Raw genomic sequence first — 16,464 nt, forward strand, 5'->3', positions numbered from 1 at the left:
GTCAGGTTGTTGAATGGTCCCAGAAGTAGACTGAAGAGATACAGAGATAAAAAATAATTCTATCATATTACCAGGTGCAGTGGTTCATGCCCTATAATGGCTCATGCTGGGATTATATCCCAGCACTTTGAGAGGCTAATGTGGGAGGATCACTTGAGATCAGGAGTTTAAGACTAGCCTGGGCACAGAGAGACCCTGTCTCTACCCACCACCTCCCCGCAAAATTAGCCAAGTGTGGTTGGTGTCACATGCCTGTAGTCCTAGCTACTTGGGAGGCTGAGGCAGGAGAATTGCTTGAGCCTCGGAGATCCAGGCTGCAGTGAGCTATGATTGCATCACTACGCTCCAGCCTGGGCAGGAGTAAGACACTGTCTCCTAAAAAAAAAAAAAAAAAAAAAAAGGCACGGTGGCTTACGCCTATAATCCTAGCATTTTGGGAGGCCAAGGCAGGTGGATCATGAGGTCAGGAGTTCGAGACCAGCCTGGCCAACATAGTGAAACCCTGTCTCTACTATAAATACAAAAATTAGCTGAGCGCAGTGGCGCACGCCTGTAATCCCAGCTACTCAGGAGGCTGAGGCAGGAGAATCGCTTGAACTCAGGAGGCGGAGATTGCAGTGAGCCGAGATCATGCCACTGTACTCCAGCCTGGGCAATAGAGCGAGACTCCATATCCAAAGAAAAAATAAAATAAAATTATGTCATTCATAAATTACTGCAAATTTGAGAAGTACTTAATAGAAATATAACATTAAGCTGCAAATGGATTGGAAAATCCTAAAATTGTTGCAGAATCCCCCAAAATTTATTACAAAATTCTAAAAAGTGAATTGGTTCCAAAATCCTAAAAATGACAACAGGATGTCAGAAGAAGTATAGGACACTTGACAGGGATTCAAAAACACTGAACAAGGAGTTGCCTTTTAAGCAAATTGTTCATTACACCAATTGCCCTGCAGTCTCGGGGGATAACAGCTAAGTGGAATGTGGTTTACAAAAACTACTCACTGGTGTCTCTTTTTTTCTTCTCTCTTTGCTTTTATTTTAATTGTCTTCATGCATATGTATGTTTCCCTATAAGCTATTTAAAATCTTTTGGGGCAGTAGGTGGCCTAGAAATCATAAATTATACATTAAGTCATGTTCTCTCAACTCACACGCCCACTCTCTTATTGCAGAGAACAGCCCATCTTCACCACCCGAGCGCATGTGTTCCAGATTGACCCCAACACCAAGAAGAACTGGATGCCTGCGAGCAAGCAGGCGGTCACCGTTTCCTACTTCTATGATGTCACAAGGAACAGCTATCGGATCATCAGTGTGGACGGAGCCAAGGTACCACCCCCCAGCTGATTTTAATACTCTCAGTTGCTTATCTTTCATCCAAGATGCACCCAAAATCCTGCCATCTTAACACATAAGTTATTGTTATAATGTCTGTATAACATATTCTGTTCTTTTTTTCATTTAAACTTATGGTAGATGGGGAAGAAAAAGATTTCTCTGTTACCACTGTCTTCATAACTAACATTTTAATGCCTGTATAATAATTCTACCGACGACCTATAATGCTCTTAATTTCCCCCCGTGGTTGGATATTTAAGTGGCTTCCAATGTTTTGCTATTATAGATAATGAGCATCTTCATGTACCAAATATCCTCAATTGTTCACATACCATTGCTTTCTTTTGAATAGTCCTTAGGATAGATTCCTATTATAGGGCAAGATATTAACACTTTATGGCTCTTGATGCATATTGCCAGGTTGTTTTCCAGAAGGGTTCGTTCTTCCAGCCTGTATGAGAGTGTCTGTTATTGCACCCTTGCCAGCATTGTGTATTCTATCTAGTCGGGTTTTGGTGTTATTAGGCATAGGAGTTGAATTTTATTGAGTGGTTTTGAAGTGTTTCTTGAAATACATATATATTTTTGTTATTCTGTCTCCCACGATATTTTTGCCACATTATCATGGGAACAGAATTAAGAAGGGATACCAGCAGAGGTATCACCAAGTCTTTTTTAGAAAAAAAAAAAAAAAATAGACCTGCTGGTTTATGGTCTTTGTGTCTTCATCCTGCTGTACATTTTTTACATGGATTATCTACTGCCACCTGGAATTCAGTGTATCTAAAGCTGAATTCCCCTTTTTGTCCTCTAAACCACCTCTCCATTTTTATTCCCCAATCGTTCGGGCTAATAAAGCGAAACAGAGTCCTTCTTCAAGTTTGTCAAGTGAATCTGCCTTTGAAGTGTCATCCACTCGTGCCTGCTGTTTTAAGACCATAACTTGTCCTATCACAGTCTTGCCTGGACTCCCGCAGTAGCTGCCTCATCTCCCACCTGCAGTCTAGTCTGACTTCTACCTCTAGATCAGCCTTCCTATGCAACAGGAAGCAGGGGAGTTGGGGGTTGGGCAATAGAATGGGCCCTGGGTAAAGGCTTCTCCCCACACTCCACAAACAGAAGGTGTGGGGAAGCCTCCAGGGAAGCTCTCCCACGAGAGCCTGCTGGTGCCTCCCGATCTCTTCAGGAGATCAGGGCACTTCAGCCCATGTTCTCTAAGTGACTGCTTTGTGCCCTTTCTCTGCACTTTGGCAACTGCAGATAAAGGTGGCTTGACCCTGGGATCCTCTTGCTCTCCCTTCCAGTTGCCACAGCCCTTCTTCCTCAGGAAGGGATCCCAGAAGTCCTCATTTTACAGCTGAGGTCTAAGGAGAGGCAATGACCTGGCCCAGGTTCACGCCTCTGGGGAGGCTTTGTAGGCTGGGGCCGGTGCCCAGTTATTTGCACACCAGTTCCTGGTTTGTTGGGTTGGAGCAGGCTTCTCCTGGTTGGTAGAGGAGAGTTTCCTGACACATATCAGGCAGGTAGTGGGTTATCTCCCTCCACTTCAGAGATGAAGGAACTGGTCTTTCTGCCTAAGCAAGCAGGATGATAGTAGGATGATAGCGCATCCCAGGATCTGGTGAGCAGTAAGGAAGTGTGCTGGTGCCTGGCACGTAGTAGGTAGGCACCTCGTGTTTGATGGGGGAACATCTGAAAGGTGCCTTTATTTTTTTCCTTCTGAGAGACATAGTGATGCCACAGTTGTAATTACCGCTTCTCTCCTCTGTGCTTCTGTGCTGGAATCGCCTGGACTCTTTCCAGGATGTTCTGACAGCAGTGGTGAATCAAGCTGACCTGCTTTCTTTTATCTATAGATTCTGTCAGTTCATCTGCCATCCTTCGATGGGTTTGTACTTTTGTCAGTTGAGTTATCCAAGGATATATTGGGCTTAAATACAGATAAAACGACTTTCTTAGAGCAAGTGCTTTAGTCCTATTAGCTGAGCTTTTAGTAATTTGTCAAAGTGTCAGCCACTGTGTCATTATGGCTCTGCAGTTCCTGAAGGCTGTGACAATGTGGTGGGGTTGGAGCCAAATATGACAGTTATGAGAAATCAGATGGGTGTGGGAGGGTGGGCTAAGCCCCTGGCTGTGGCCCGGCGCTAGTGCAGGCTCAGTGTGGGAGAGTCATCAAGCTATAGACTCGCTTACAGGCTGGGAATCCAAAACCTAGGCCCTGGGGTGCTGCTGGAACTCAAAGCCAGCCCGAGGATCTTGGACTACCCTTTCTATGGTGCCCAGCCACCTGGTTTTTTTGTTTTTTGTTTTTTGTTTTGAGACAGGGTCTTACTTTGTCACCTAGACTGGAGTGCAGTGGCACGGTCTCAGCTCACTGCAGCCTCCACCTCCCAGGATCAAGCGATTCTCCCACCTCAGCCACCCAAGTAGGTGGGATTACAGGTACCCACCACTATGCCTAGATAATTGATATATTTTTAATAGAGGCAGGTTTTGCCATGTTGAGCAGGCTGGTCTCAAACTCCTGGCCTGAAGTGATCTGCCCCTTGGCCTCCCAGAATGCTGGGATTACAGGTGAGCTACCATGCCCTGCCGCCACCTCGTGTTCCTGCCTTAGTGCTGTGGCACCAGAGATCCATGACAGAGCCTCGTTCTGCAAAAGGAAGCATCCCATGAGGGAACAGCAGGCCCCAGGAAGTGGGGAGTAGGGATGGACCTCAGTTGTTTAATTACTATAGTTGGCATTCAGGGCTTGGGGATGGGAGCATGTATCCTGTCTGGAGAACCTGACCACACTGCACTGGAAAGTGGTCCCAATGCAAACTCAGCCCTGCTGGGCCCTCTCAACCTGGCAGGCAGCAACCTGTAAACCCAGCAGCCCAGGTCTAGATCAGACCCTGTGCCTTCAGCTGCTCCACAAGTCGGGTGGGCATGGAGAGAGAACCCTAGAGTGATAGCAACTGTTGCTGCTGCCTGGTCCCCCGCGGCTTGCCCCTTCCCCACCCATTACTAAGGTCCTCATCTCCCTGAGCCCAGTCTTGATCCTGCCTGAATACTCCAGATGGATCGCCTGCTGTCTGCAGACTGGAATCAGGTGCAGTGTGTCGAGCTGACTGCTGGACATCTGTGCTGATGCCAGTGCCGCCTTCTTATGGGCTCTTGTCTGTTGCCCTTGCCCACCCTCACCCCCATCTCTGTTCAGTCGGCTTGGTTCCACTTCTGTTATTCCTGAGCATCTATTCTGGTTCCATGTTCACTGGCTACCCAAGCCTGGAGCCCGGCTCCCTGCCCAGCCACACGTCCCAGGCCTCATGCATGCCGTGGAGCCTCAGGCAGACCACTTAGGCATGGATGCACCTGGGCTGGGGGAGTATGAACACTTCCTGATGTCCTCATTGTGTTCTACCACACTGGGTCAGCCCCACTTTGTTTTAGGCCTTTGATCCCAACTGTTGATCTGAACCATGATGACAGGTGGTCAGATGCGTTTAGCTTTTGGGGCTGTGTCTTAGCTCATGGGCTGCACCTCTGTGACTTTGGGCAGGTCTAGTTCCTGAGTCCTGTCTCTCTCTGTTGGCTGGGCCACATCAAGTTTATTACTTTGAGCTTCTGAGTGGTACTTCTGGGCCATCCATTCCTCTCAAAGCAGGAGGCTGTTGTGGGCTGGAAGGGGAAGCTGCCTCCACTCCTCCCCAGGGAAGGAGTGGATGTGTTTCAGTAAGAAGTGGCTGCTGTAGAATGGACTCAGAGGTCATTTTGAGCAAAGGCCACATCTGATTCAGCTTCTGTGTAAACTGTGGGCAGCCAAAGAGCACAGGCTCCTTGAGAAGGAAAGCTGTGGCCAGCAGCTTTAGCAGCTGTCATTCCATGCCAGGCACAGCCAGCTCCTCTGCACTGTCCAAGCATGTGTCATGCTCTACCTGGGGAGGGATGCATGGACAGCCTCTCCTCCCTCTGGAAGCAGTTGGTGCTACTCATCGCAGGAAGATCCATACTCAGACCTGTTCTTTATTCTTAAAACATGAAGACGTTTCCTTCTTCCCTGGGACAATATTTCATGTGTCAGTTCCAGCTGTTGTCTAAAGACATGAGTGGGTGGGAAAACTTCAATGTGTTGCCTCAGCATTGCCCAAGCTCTAGGGGATTATGTGGATCCATGTCAGTGTTGGGGCTGCCAGGAGACTGTGAGCTCTTTGAGGATGGCAGCCATGCATGGCTCATCATTGGAGTCCCAGCACCAAGCCAGGATGGGCAACGCCATAGAAGGGGGTGGGGGAATGAGTGGATGATGAGGTCAGGCCTGGCCACCTTCTCTCCAGGCCTGTGGCAGGTATACTGTGTCCACAGAAGGACAGCAGGCAGGGGCAGGGTCACTGCCAAAGGGGGACCCAAGGACCCAAACCTTGGGTTGTCCCTGTTTATAGACACTGGACAGATGGGAGCCACATGAGGGCATCTCCCCACTCCCAGCTTCTCAGAGCACTGCTATAAACCATGTGGCACATGCCAATGGGCATGTGATTTATGGTGAGTTTTTAGGCAGAACGGCCAACTCCATTATAAAGAAACTCCATTTTCAGAGCATTGGTTAATTGAGCCATCACAGCACGTGATTTCATTGTGCTGTTGGCACTCTTTCCAGAGTTAATCACTGCCATCCTTATGAGAAACTGCCTGCCTGTGGACAAGACTTGCCTGAAGCAGGTGCCTCTCCTGGGAGCTCTGGATGACTCTGCTGCCCTTGGTTCTCAGTTATTTATAGGATCACAGAAACCTGTATTGGAAGAGACCTTAGAGGTCATCCATTCTACAAATATTTAGCCACACCTGTTGTGTTGCGAGTGCTGCCTGATCGTGATGGTTCGGAGGATGTCAGCATCCAAAACTCTGACTTATTTGGTATTTTCTTTTGGGAATGTAAATTACTTTCAGGAACACATTCAGGCTCTGCTTGTCCACTCATCATTAGAATTCACTCCTTTGAATAAATATAGAGCACCTTCAGTTAAGGGAGCAAGCATAAGGAAGGTTCTGAGCACACAGTAGGTTTTCAGTGAATGTTTCTTTTCTTCGCTGTCTGTGATTTGTTGTTGTTTTAAATTTTTAAAAAGCACCTGTTAATAACTACTCTTGGAGCAGGCAACATGTCTTTTTATTGCTGTAACTCAGTCCCAGCCTCTTGTGGAAAACTCCCAGGTTCATCCAACTTCATCTGCCTGGATTTGGGAAAGACTTTTCATGAAGGGAATCCGATGGGCCTGTCTCCCCCTGCCTGTTTCATGAGCAGCTTCCTCTGAAATCCAGAGCAGGTGAGGCTAGAGACAGGAGGAGCTTAGCATTTTGCTGCTTCCAAGCAGCTCTTGATTACGTGTGTTTTGTGCATTTTGTGACAACTTAGTCCCACTGATCTGCAGGACTGGGTCTTTTACTAGGGTGGCTTCTTTCTCTGTGAAAGTTTTAGAGATGATTCATGCAAGAAGAAGGTGTACACAGAGATAGGAGCCCGTATGAAGCTTATGCCTGGGGTGCTTTAGCACAGCCCCTTCTCCCTTCTGGGCTTTGGTTCCTTCCCCCAGATCTGTTCTCCCCTCTCTCCAGGGGGAAACAGTTCTCATTCTGCTAAGTCATTCTGCCGCATTGAGGGCACTCAGCTGTGCCCTCATCCTTCACACACTCACCCTTGGCTCCCAGGGCTGAATTCTTCCTTGGTTCCCGGCCACCTGTGGCAGGTGTACTGCCAACTCCTTCACCTGCTCTTCCTTGGTTGCTTCCTTAAGTCAGCCTTCTGCCCTGGGCCTCTTCTTTTCTTCCACCAGATGACACTCTCTACCCGGTGACCCCTTTACTTCTCATCCCTCAGTTTACTCAAGTCTCGCATCTCCTCTGACGCCAGAACCCACAGGTCCAGCCACCTCCTCGGTCCCTAACACAATCTTCCAGTGTCTCCATGGGCGGGAAGAGTACTACCTGCTGTTTTCATAAGCCTCTGCCCACTCTGAAGATTAGCCTCCCTAACAACTTTGTTATGGGTTTGTAGACTTTATTTTTAACCATTTGTATTAATAGATACCATTCAATGTCTAATAATAAAGCAAACCCATATGCACCCACCACCCAGTGGAAGTACATCTTTCATTAATACTTCAGAAGTCCTTCAATGGGCCTTTCCCTAATTAGATGCTCTCCCATCCACTCCTCAAGAGGTCACCACTCTCTATTAAGAGTGTAGTAAGCATTCCCTTGCTTTTCTGCATAGTTTTGCCACGTGTGTACATCACTAAACCAGAAGTTGGCAAACTTTTTCTCTAAGGGTCAGAGAGTAATTTTTTTAAAAGTTTTTTATTCAGGTTGTACAGTCTCTGCTGCAGATATTTGACTCTTTTGTAGCCAGAAAACAGCCGTAGACCAATATGTAAATGAATGGGCATGGCTGTCTTCCAATAAAACTTTAATTACAAAAATAGGCCATAGGCTAGATTTGGCCTGAGGGTTATAGTTTGCTGACCCCTGCCCTAAATAATCTGTTATTCAGTTTTACCTGTTTTTGACCTTTATATGAATAAAATCATACTAGAGACTCATAATGTATGTGTTCTTTTATAACTTCCTTTTTTTTAATGTTAAATTTTTGTGATTCATCCATGCTGATCAATTTGGTTAGCCTTGGTTAATTTTCCTGCTGGATTAGTATTTCATTGTATGGAAATACTACAGTGTGTTTATCCATTCTGTTGGTAGTGGACATTGTTTTTGCAAGTTCTACTGTAGCGTAAAATGCTGTCAAGCAGCATTGCATGCTACAGAGAAATCTTTTGTGAAAGGAAAAATCAACCAATGCAGCAAATATTGTTGTCTTATTTTAAGAAATTGACACAATCACTCAACCCTTCAGCAACCACCACCCTGATCAGTCAGCAACCATCAGGATCGACACAAGTCCCTCCATCAGCAAAAAGATTATGATTTGCTGAAGATTCAGATGGTCCTTAGCATTTTTTAGCAATAAAATATTTTAAAATTAAGGTATACACATGGTTTTTTTTTTTTTAAGACAATGCTATTGCAAACTATGATTTCTTTATTTTCTTTCTTTCTTTCTTTCTTTTCTTTCTTTTCTTTTTTTCTTTCCTTTCTTCTTAGAGGTAGAGTCTCACTCGTGTCACCCAGGCTGGAGTACAGTGGCGCGATCATGGCTCACTGCAGCCTTGACCTCCCAAGCCCCCAGGTGATCCTCCTGCCTCAGCCCCCTGAGTAGCTGGGTCTATAGGTGCACACCACCATGCCCAGCTAACTTTTGTATTTTTAGTTGAGATGGGGTTTTGCCATGTTGTCCAGGCAGGTCTCGAACTCCTGGGCTTGAGCAATCCATCTGCCTTTGCCTCCCAAAGTGCTGGGATTACAGGCATGAGCCTGCAAACTATGATTAATATATTCAAGGAAACAGAGGGAAAATGGACAAAATAGATGAAAGGAAGGAGAATACTCCCAGAGTCTTAGAATTTTTTTTTGAAAGAGCCAAATGGACGTTCTAGAACTAAAAAATAGCAGTGTCTGAAATTAAGATAACAGTGGATAGATTTAACAGCAGATTGGAGACATCAGTGGCCAGGATTAGTGACCTGGAAAGCAGATTAATAGAATATACCCAAATAGAATCAGACAGTACCAAGAATCAGGGAAAAATAATTGATGAGTGTAAAAAATATCGGACATGGCCAGCATGGTGGCTCCTGTCTATAATCCCAGCATTTCGGAAGGCTGAGGCAGATGAATTGGTTGAGCCCGGGAGTTTGAGACCAGCAGCTAGGGCAACATGGCGAAAACCCATCTGTACAAAAAATACGAAAATTAGTTGGGCATGGTGGTGCACACCTGTAATCCCAGCTACTTGGGAGGCTGAGACGGGAGGATCACTGTAGCCCAGGAGGTTGAGGCTGCAGTCAGCCATGTTTGTGCCACTTCACTCTAGCCTGAGCAACAGAGCAAGACCCTATCTCAAAGAAAAATGAAAGGCCTAGCATGTCTGTAATTGGAGTCCCAGAAGTAGAAGCAAGGAGAGAGAATACAGCAGAAGCAATATTCATGGAAAGAATGAGAATTTTCTAAAAACTGATGAGTCTACAGATTTAAGAAGCTGAATGAACCTCCAGCCATCGTAAATAGACTTAGCTCTTGAAATCAGTTCGTTGTTGCTTTGTAAGTAAGACATACATTATATTCTTTTTAGCCACTTATTAGTTTTATGACCTTGAACAGGTCCCTTGACTTTAAGCCTCAGTTTCGCCATCTGAAAAAAATGGGGATTAAAGACTGTGAAAAAGTGCCCTAGAAACTAAGTTTTAAGGAAATAGCAGGGGGTATCACCATTGTTATTCCAGCTTGACTGCCTCTGGGACAGCCTGTTTGGGGTGAGCTTAAGAGCCATGTCCTATACTCTGGCCAGCCTCTTTCCACTGCCTTTCAAGGGGACTTGGGGTGTGGTGACTGACCTAGGGGCGTAGGCCTGCAGTGAGGTAGCAGCAAGATTTAAAATGAATCCAGTTTCTGAATGGATGTAGTCATTGCTTTGTCCTCCCAGGATTCTGGTAATTGAGAGATGACCAGGGTTGGCTTTCTGGGGTCACGTGATCCATCCTGATCCACCTCCCAGCCACACACCTTCCTTAGGTCTGCCTTAGTTCCACCATATCCGCCCTGCTTGGGGCTGAGCCAGAATCCCCCCACCCTCTAAGGTCCCATAGCTTTCCCCTACACTTGCCAGTAGTTTAGATCTGCATTTTCCACGCCCTGCTTCCCTGCCCCCATCTCTTGATAGTGTCCAGTGACAGTAGGCAGATGTCTTGACTTCTCATGCTGCATTCAGTTTTCCAGATGGAAAACATTTGGTAAAATGTCCTAACTCACATGGACATTGGCATTATGGAAGGGTTATTATAAAGAAAGGAAAAGTCAGCTGGACTGTAGCACATGAACATCAGTACTTCATAGATGGGGAAAAGAAGAGGGGCAGTAATGTTTGTTTCCTTCATCATGTATAAAATGAGAAGCAAAATGATATAGAAGTTTATAGGACAAGTCTTGGAGTCAGACAACTGGGTTTTTATCTCTAGAGTCTCCTACTGGCCAGCTTTAATGTGTTACCTTAAGCAAGTTAGTTTAACCTTTCCCAAATCTCGGCCAGGTGTGGTGGCTCACGCCTGTAATCCCAGCACTTTGGGAGGCCAAGGTGGGTGGATCACCTGAGGTCAGGAGTTTGAGACCAGCCTGGCCAACATGATGAAGCCCCTTCTCTACTAAAAATACAAAAATTAGTCGGGTGTGGTGGTGGGCGCCTGTAATCCCAGCTACTCAGGAGACTGAGGCAGGAGAATCTCTTGAACCTAGGAGGCGGAGGTTGCAGTGAGCCTTGATCATGCCATTGCACTCCAGCCTGGGTGACAGAGCAAGACTCCGTCTCAAAAAAATCAAACAAACGAAAAAACGTTCCCAAATCTCAGTTACTTCTGTGAAATGAAGGAATAGTCATATGCATAGGCTCGTTGTAAGGTTTAAGTGAACTAATATAAATGAGGCACTCAATAAGTGTTCAACAAATAGTAATTGCTGTTGTTAGTATTCTAAAAATTATTTTACCAGCTAAGCTAAGGTTTTCTCTTGAGCCAGTGGCTTATCAGCAAACTCAATAGTCTGATAGATAGATAAATGTAGATCTAGCAATAGCAATGATACTTCTGTTACTACTGACAGCTGTCACTTACTGTCTAGATCCCTTTAGTTAAGGCAAGGGTTTGTATCTGGAAGGTCTGTCCTTTAGCAAAATAGTAGACTCAGGTTCCTACCACGGAAAGCAAGCCCTATGCCATTCAAACTTTTTTCTCTTCTCTGTTTTATCAGTTACAAGGAAAGTGTTCTGAGTTGACCATTGAGAATAAACAACCTTAGTAAGTAAAAGTGCTGGTAGGTTCACTCTTTAGAATATTTACTTAGATTGCTCTTATTCCCTGTTCAGATCATCTGATGGGGAAGCAGCCAGTGGTTATTGCTACCCTGCCCTTACATAGACGCCCAGTAATCCTTTATGTCCAAGAGTATTTTTCCTGAGTGTTTCTTAGAGTCTTAGGGTTTCCAATGATTTCTACTGAGTAAAAGCCGTTGTTGATATTTTATAACCCTTATCAACTGTTTGATGTCTCTGCCCTCTTCCTGACTACTTGCCATTGAAAGACCAGGAACCTTGACTCATTCATCTTTGTATCTTTGATTAGCAGAATGTCTGGTGTATAGTAAATGTTCAATAAATGTTTGAATGAATAAATGTACCATGTGCTAGATATTATCTTCTTACTCTTCCACCTCAGATTCATCCTCTACCCTTCTTGACACTGCTCTGGTCCCTAGGGGCTAACTTGCAGACATCAGTGGGCTCCCAAGCCCTCTGGTTTCTAGCTGGGTTTATCCAATGGCAAGTGGAGATCAAAGGGAGAGAGGCGAGGGTGTTTGCTCCCCCAGTTCCCCACTCCTGTGAGGTCACCATGTGCTGACTGTGTCCCCCAACAGAAAGTAACCTCTCTTTTCAAGGTAGCTTGCTCTACGTGACCCCTCCCCCTCCCAGGGTCTGTAGCCTCTCCATCCCCTCATTCTTTTAGGCCAAGGAGTGGTGACAGCTAGCACCAGGCTGCTGCACCATCCTTACAGATTCCCTGTACCCCACTCACACCTGTATAATTAGTTTCTTTGTCAATTAACCCTCCACAAATTATCCTAACTGGACTGTACCTGCTCTTTCCTGTTGGGAAGCAGCAGGCCTCAACTGCTTATAGAGTTTTTCAATTGTGTGAGTTGGACACTGGGGCTCCAGGTGACTCATAAAGCGACATAGTGCAGTTCTTCCGAGAATGTGGGACATGGCTAGCCATTAAGGGCACTCTGATGCGTGGCAGCTTTGGGGAAATAAATAGCAGTTTGGGAAACTATTCTTTGTTTAGGAGAGACTTTCTCCCACGGATAACGTGTAGGATCTTATTTTAGACCGACTGTTAAGTCTCTGAAGTTGCCCCTTTTCATGGTTGTGTATCTGACTCAGCATGGGTTGTTCCAGGAGAACGCAGGACCAAATTTAACAGGGCAGGGGATGCAGGCTTGAAGCACTGGCTTTGCCAACAGAAGACTTTCTAAGGAATGACTTTGTCTCATTCAACGTTTAAATTTTCACTCTTTGGGCTGTTTTTCTGCAGGTGATCATAAACAGCACAATCACACCGAATATGACCTTCACCAAAACGTCACAGAAGTTTGGGCAGTGGGCCGACAGCAGAGCCAACACGGTGTTTGGTTTGGGGTTTTCCTCTGAGCAGCAGCTGACAAAGGTAACGTGGTCCTATGCACAGTGCAGTAAGTCCCGCATCAGATGCCATCCTCATTCAGTGATTGCCCACCGAGGGATGTGCTCTTGGTGAGCAGGATTCCTTTCTGGTCTTTGGTTTCACTCCTCCTGGCATCATGGGGCTGCCAAAGCAGAGGCCCTTTTGAAATACCAGGTTCACTGAAGTCATCTGGGGAAGGGAAATTCGTATCTAACAAATGCTGCTTTGGGGCCTGAAGTTGCTGTGTGGCCAGTCCATCCTCCCCTCCAGGTGTCAGCCAGTGCTCCCTGTGCCCCAGCGGTATCAGCGCACAGACTGAACACTGGCTTGTGTGCCAAAACCAGATCCACTGGGTTTTCAGGACTCTGAGGATTAGGTGACCTTCCTGTGTGAGGCAGTTATTGGAGGGTTGTTACTATAGGACTTCCAAGGAAGAGACTGTGTTCCTGCTGCCAAGAATGCATCTTGATAAATAAGCATGTTACCCCTTTTGAAGTAAGGCACACTTTGTCTCTGACAGCCATCAACGTCAGTGACTCTGTTTTTGGAGCTCTTGGGGAGTAAGGTGATGCATAACGGAAGCTCTTAGCTCGGACTCCCCACGTGCCTTAAAATGCCACACAGTGGTGTGTGTATGTTACTTTTTTTCTAGGGAGAGGATTCATAGCTCCAAGTCACTTCTCCAAGGGGCCTGGGACAAACTCCTTGGATGGTTAGAAAGGTGTTGAGGAGCAAATCTTGGCTGACCACAGACTTGGAGAACCTCAAGAACTGAGAGAATAAACTGATTGCCTCTGAGAGGCCTTACTCAGCAGTTTAAAGGGGCTGAGAGCCTGTTTTAGAGACTACATTTCCCTTTAGGGTGGTAGAAGAGCCCTTTGTAAGTATTGGGAATATTTTGGTTTAAGGTAAGACTGACTAGTTTACAAGTCAAAGAAATTTATTGGAAGAATGTTGGAGTCTCTCAAGCAGTGCAGGGGAGAGTTGCAAATCCAGGGAAGGGCCAGAGCCAGACTTGCTTCCGGCAGCTTGGCTCTAAGAATTGTTTTTCTCTAGACCCTTGCTGTGAACATCTGACTGACTGGCTGGACAAGTGCTGACCCAGCCTCTGCTCTGCTGACACCATCCTCAGCACTGAGGATGCAGAGATGTGGCCCTTGTTCCAGGGCTTCACAAATTTCCAGATTCTTGGGGAATTGATGGAGTTGCCTAGAACAGACTTGACTGCTTGGGTTACTTGTGTGTATTGAAGACAATATTTAAAGAGGGGGAAATTAGGGTGAGTCAGGAAGCCTCCCACAGCAGAGGCCTGCTAACTTGTCCCCTTCCTTTGTCCAGTGTGTGTGCATGTGAGTGTATACTCACATATGTGTGTGCACACACACACTTCTAAGGAGGTCCCCAGTGCACAGATCCGGCCATCCCATACCTAGTCACAAATGAGCGCCCCAGTGGGGATACCCCACAGACTGTCCTCCTCTGCATCCCAAGGTACTTCCACGAGGACTCTGTTTCCTTAGAAGCCCAAAATGGCCTGATGGCACTCTGAGCATCCACCCTCATGCCGCCCTCTTACAGAAGCATTCTTTCCTGGGTGCTGAAACCTCCAGATCACCAGGGCCTGGAAACATGGACAAAAAGCAAAAATCTCGAAGGCAGGTCATTGGAGATAGTTATGGGAGAAGTCCTCTCCGTCCACAATCCCTCAGTTCCTGGGCTTGTGTGCTGTGATCCTGGATGTTCAGCAGGCACAAGTGCAGCACATTTCTGTAAGGCCTGCCACTTCTGGCTGATATGGTACCTGGGAGGAGCTGAGAATCCTATGGCAATCAGACTCTTGCTTCACTTCATATGCAGAGAAGTGAGTTCTCTGCAGCCTCACTTGGTTTGAAGCAGTGTCAAGTGGGATAGAAAGTGCTGGGTAAATCTTTGGCTGATTGGGCTGGCAGAGGCATGGCAGTCCACAGTGTCTATTCTGGTGGTGATAAATCACTCTTCCCCTGGAAGAAGGGGCCCAGTGGAATCAGCCTTCACCAGGGAGCTGGCTGGTGCCTAGAGGTGTGATGCTTGGCGTGGGTCACTGTGTTGGCAGTAGGATGCTCAGCAGGGCCAGGAGTCAGGGTGGCCGTGGAGAGCAGGAGTATGTGTTTTCAAGGCCATTTGGTGCCTTTTCCCCTGGCATCATGGCCAGTGTGTCCTGAAGTCTTTTGAGCAAGTACCAAGCTGCCTGGAGAAAGTGAATGACTGGGTATCCATAGAACAGCCCTTCCTGCCACCTAGTTTGAAATATTCTCTAAAGGCCTCTGAAGAGCATGCATATGGAACATGAGTATTTTCAGGCTCTGGTTCCATTTGGACCCATTGACGTTGCTGTTTCTCAAACCTCTTTGTCACCTTGTTTCTTCCCGGTTCCTCCTCATGCAGCTAGGCCCTTAACCATTCCCGCTGAGATGTCAAATCCAGGCCACCTCTGCTGTGCATGTGGCACCATGAGATGTTCAGGATTTGTCCACAGGGAGGATTTCCCTTTTCCATCGTCTGCCCGACAACAGGATAGCTGGAGGGAAGTCGTGGCACTGTGAGGTGTGTGAGGGAAGCTGTGGAGAGTTCACTGTTGATGGAGTGTCCAGGATTTTTGGGGTGGGTAAGGCTGCTAAGGTCCAGTCTTGGAAGGCTTTATTGGTCATGCCAGAGCTTCTGGACTTTGTCCTATGGCCTGAGAAGGATTTTAAGACCAGAAGGAAAATGCTCAGATTTGCATTTTAGGTAGAATTTTTTCTGGCAGCAAGTCAGATTAGATTGTTTTAGTCCAGGGTAGAACTGATAAAGGGTTAAGAGTTGGAGAAATTTAAAAAATACTGAGGCGCAAATATTGGCAAAACTGGGGTGAATAGAAGAGGAAGAAGAGATTCTGGGGTGATGAGGGATGGAGGGTGGTGAGGCCGTTTTCTGAAACGGGGAAGAGGAACAGGAACAGGTGCTGTGAGGAGCAGAGAGAATTTGTTTAAAGCAGAAGCAAATGAGATGGTGACTTGTTGAAAGAATAATTAGCTGGAACCTCTGTCTGAGGGGGTAATGGGGGTGTATGTCTTTCCCTCCTGAAGTGGTGCTTGATGAGGAAAGGTGTGTTGGGAACTCCCTTCCCCTCAGCCGAGTGGCCCCTTCCCACACCTGCCTCATATCCAGGCAAATAGGCTTGGGAGCTTCTGTCCAAGACGTGATCCCTGGCAGGCCTGTCCTGGTCATGTGCTCCTGTTCCCTCCCAGGGCTGGAAGTTCTTCCCTGAAGCCAAGGATGGTTTGAGAGAATCACTCACAGCTGCCTGGAACAATTTCTTCAATCTTTAAAGGAACCCAAGCAGCTAGGTAGAAAGAGGGAAGGTTTCTATGAAAAGAATCGACAGCAGGGAGAACTCCCCACGAAAACCAAAACACATTGTCCAAGTTAAATGCTCTGTGCCTCTCTGAGAACTGAAGAGACCTTTAGCTGTGCCGGCTTCCAGGGATGGCCACCTCTAATTTTTCCCAGACAGAAGAAAATGTCCTATCATTAAGGAGGAGTGCACTATCCTCCCAAGCCACTCAGCCTCTGGTGCAGTGCTGGAGTTCTGCTCTGTGTCCACAACCTCCATCGTCACAAAGACTTGTCAGAGAAGCCCTCAGATAATCCCTTTGTCCAAATGTTTCAAATCAACTTCTTCCCCTGCTCTCTGAAGGAAATGATTAACCACATACTGATAAATTATCATGAAGTGAGT

At 46.6% G+C, this 16,464-nt stretch overlaps 1 protein-coding gene across 6 annotated transcripts in view; it reads left to right on the forward strand.

Moving 5' to 3' along the window:
* The window catches only part of HOMER2 (homer scaffold protein 2), a 144,605-nt gene that overhangs the window by 93,073 nt on the left and 35,068 nt on the right, over positions 1-16,464 (forward strand). For all 6 annotated transcript variants that reach the window (XM_054531772.2, XM_054531776.2, XM_054531775.2 and 3 more), the window contains exons 2-3: positions 1,179-1,335; positions 12,579-12,710. In XM_054531772.2, the coding sequence (XP_054387747.1) occupies positions 1,179-1,335; positions 12,579-12,710 (289 nt within the window). The remainder of the gene's footprint in view (positions 1-1,178; positions 1,336-12,578; positions 12,711-16,464) is intronic.

This window comes from Pongo abelii, chromosome 16, assembly GCF_028885655.2.
Source record: "Pongo abelii isolate AG06213 chromosome 16, NHGRI_mPonAbe1-v2.0_pri, whole genome shotgun sequence".
NCBI lineage: Eukaryota > Metazoa > Chordata > Mammalia > Primates > Hominidae > Pongo > Pongo abelii.